General features: G+C 43.6%; 1 protein-coding gene across 1 annotated transcript; it reads left to right on the top strand.

Annotated features, from left to right (window-relative positions):
• The first annotated feature begins 769 nt into the window (after positions 1-769).
• LOC135394439 (uncharacterized) lies at positions 770-1559 on the top strand. The gene is made up of 4 exons (XM_064625215.1): positions 770-927; positions 1039-1168; positions 1295-1438; positions 1554-1559. Exons 1-4 carry the CDS (start codon positions 770-772, stop codon positions 1557-1559), a joined length of 438 nt encoding a protein of 145 aa, XP_064481285.1.
• Positions 1560-3425: the final 1866 nt, after the last annotated feature.

Genomic DNA, 3425 nt, shown 5'->3' with positions numbered 1-3425 from the left:
CGATACGGAACTATATCGGTAATATATTCCGATGAGCATTTTCGTCCATCATATACTGTCTGGGAAGACTTAGCAGCCAGGCTGAATGCTGTTGGGAGGCAACCGCATGGAGCAACTTTTGCCAACTGAATCGGGCCAACGGAGCGCCAACACAGCGTGAACGGAACGGTATCGAAGCTTGCAACCGCATGGAGCAGAATGTCCACGTTGACGTTGTCATAGTGAAGCGTCGCCCTAGCGTTTGCCACCGCTTGTTGCACGCGATGTGGCAATGCTTACTGTAATAAACTGCTGTACGCATTGTTTAGTAACATAAATGATATTTTAGAGGTTCTTGAAAAAGTGCGGTGCTAATGACATCTAGAAATCAGGCGTTTGTAAGAAATTTTGACATACGAAGCTGTGGCGAAAATATCTTGACTGAGGTGGCAGGAGATTCTCGGTTTCTCTTTCATCGCGGTTGTGTATTGAGAGACCTCGAGGCTTGTTTTCGACGGAGATTTTATAATTAATTTGCGACCTGCTATATTGTAGTCGGTAACGCAGTATGGACTCGGAACATGACCTTGTCCTAATGAAGTCTATGATCCTACTCTTGAAAAAGAAGCGTCAACGTAGGAGAAAATTGTGGGTGAGACCGCTATGGCTCCATCGGAAATCGGAAAGCGAATATTGGACTACGGTAAGCACAGGAATGACGTTAAGTTGCGCAATTGGTGCGCTGTCGTGCCCGTTTATATACAGTGATACATTCTTTTCGATGAAAACAATGAGAGACAGCGGCGACGTTCAAAGTTTCGTCTTGTACTTTCGAATGACGCCAGACGTTTTCGACTACCTTCACGATCTGGTTAAGGACGACCTCACGAAGCAGCATGTCGTTCGGGAGCCACTGTCTTCCCACGAAAGGCTGGCCCTCACATTACGGTACGTTAACCGGCAATAATACTTCTAAAGATGTCAACTCTTGCAAAGGTGTTCTTATTATAATGGTGCTTATTAAATACAAGATTATTGGGTTTTGTTGGCATATTTCAGATATCTGTCCTCTGGAATGGCGTTTAAAGATGTCGCCATGGCATACAGAGTTGGAATCGAGACAGCACGCGAAGCCGTGCATCTCACCTGCACGGCACTATGGAACAGGTTGAAGGACCTATACATGATGGTGAGCGTTACGTGAGCATGTGGTCAGCATGTTAACTAATGGAAATAAAGCCTGTTTTCCATTCCTCCCTTTTGCATTGAAACGCACGTCAGTCATGTTTTCTTTCTTCCTTTTCTTTTTTTTTAGCCCCCAAGTGAATCAGAGTGGCAAGATATTGCACAGGGCTTTGGGGAAAGACGGAACTTTCGAAATTGCCTTTGTGCTGTCGATGTTAAACATGTTCGAATTGTTGCACCAAACAAGTCTGGAAGTACATATTTCATCTACAAGGTAATTAAACAGTTGTTCTGTCTTTTATTGACCCCGAGGTTCCGGATTCAATCCTGGTCAAAGACACCATCTTCCACAAAGGATGTTTAATACCACGCAACATGTCTCATTTCAGTGCTAGTTAACTCAGTGAGCAACATTAGTCCTCAGACTAGCACTATGGAGGCATTCATGATCGTACTTGTCTCACTGCAGATTATTAGCATCTTTCTTGAGAAAAGGAGTGAACAATTGAACAAGTCTGAACGGAAGCATGAACATCTGCTTATATGAACATTTCAGGGGACCTACTCCATTGTCCTGATGGCAGTCGTCGACTGCCTCTACAAATTTGTCCTCATCGATGTCGGTGCAGGGGGACGCCAAAGTGACTGCGGAGTATTGAAGTCCCCTGCCATTGGACGCCGGCTAGATACAGGCACACTCGGTCTACCTGGCCCGGTCAGGCTTCCCGGAGGAAATGTTGTAGTTCCCCATGTATTTGTGGGGGACGAAGCATTCCAACTGAGGCCTGATTTTCTACGACCCTATCCAGGGCGAGACCTCTCCGTAGAAAAAAGAGTCTTCAACTTGAGATTGAGCCGTGCGAGGTGGATATGTATTTGCAAAATTGTATGCGATGTATATAGGAAACACTCCCCAAAACGACAGAATTGCATCCCATACAGAACCAAATTGCAAACTTTCGACAATGCAAGTCTGATTCCATGCTGCCATTTTTAGGGATGTCAGGTTACGGCCCACCTACAGAGCAAAATTTAGCAATGTGTATCTTAAAGCCTGTGTCTATTTGAGGCTCTTTAAACAAGTGTATTCAAATAATGGCTGACTTCAATTCAGTGGTGCATCTATCCAAAATCATGTAATTGAAAAATGTATTAATGATGTCTAGTTAATTAATTGCTCAGTAGCTCTATGAACTTTCTCAAAGGGAGTACTGTTAAATTAGGCATCACAGTTGATCTTGAAATATAGATATGGAAAATGAAAGGGAAATTGTATTTTTTTACACAATTTTGAATTGTGTATGCTTGCTTAGCTGTATATTGATATCTGTGTTAGGCTATGAATGAGTAGGCATTTCAATATGCACTTCTTGTATTTATGCAGGCACTGCGTGGAAAACGCGTTTGGTATTCTTGCCTCACGGTGGAGAATACTGCTTACAACTATAAACTTGAGTGTGCTGAATGCAGAGAATGTCATCAAGGCAGTGTGCATTCCGCACAATTTCTTGGCGGAGCAGTGTGGTGTTCCTTCAGGTTTAGCCGACGAGGTGGATACATTTGGCAACGTCATTGAAGGAGGGTGGCATAGAGATGCTGGGTAGTTTGTGGAACAGCAGCGTCTACAGTGTGGTCACACGCGAAACCACAGCAAGGAAGCTGCCAGGAGTACAGAACTCTACACGAACTACTTTGTCAGCCATACAGGGCAGCTCGACTAGCAATGGGCACGTGTTCATGCCCAGCGCCCCAGCTGATATGGACCGAACTGTGCAGTGTGCGCATTTTTTTAAATGATGTGCATTCAGATCACATGTATAATCAGGAATGAAAATATGTAACACATATTTGTGAGCAAGCAGTTTTTGTCTGATCACACTGCAGAATGCTTTGTCATTTATAGTACGTGTTACACACACAACACAGCAATTTCAGTGAAAGATTTATATGAACAATTTCTGATGAAATCATAAGCATACGTTCACAAAGTTTTTATGAATGCTCAGACACAAACGCTTTTTGACATGAAATTATTTGTCATATTTCTTTAAAATCTGTAAAAGCTCTATTCGCATGTCCATAACTAGTTCACGAGGACACCTCCGCATGACCTCACATATCATGCCTGCAAACTGCTCATGCTCATCTTGCCTTCGTCGGAGACGTTCGTAGATTAGAGAAAGGTAACCATTGGCCACCTCATCATCATCATTTTTTCGCCTCCGTTTTCGGCCAGACTGAGCAGGGTCTCTACTAGACGT

Source organism: Ornithodoros turicata, chromosome 1 (genome assembly GCF_037126465.1).
Source record: "Ornithodoros turicata isolate Travis chromosome 1, ASM3712646v1, whole genome shotgun sequence".
NCBI classification, from domain to species: Eukaryota; Metazoa; Arthropoda; class Arachnida; order Ixodida; family Argasidae; genus Ornithodoros; species Ornithodoros turicata.
Note: the sequence above shows the minus strand (reverse complement) of the source record. Positions and strands in the feature narration are given on the sequence as shown.

Coding starts and splice junctions, on each gene's coding strand:
- LOC135394439 (XM_064625215.1), top strand. CDS start 770: ATGAGAGACAGCGGCGACGTTCAAAGTTTCGTCTTGTACTTTCGAATG. Junction 928..1,038: donor AGGCTGGCCCTCACATTACG/GTACGTTAACCG, acceptor GGCATATTTCAG/ATATCTGTCCTCTGGAATGG. Junction 1,169..1,294: donor TGAAGGACCTATACATGATG/GTGAGCGTTACG, acceptor CTTTTTTTTTAG/CCCCCAAGTGAATCAGAGTG.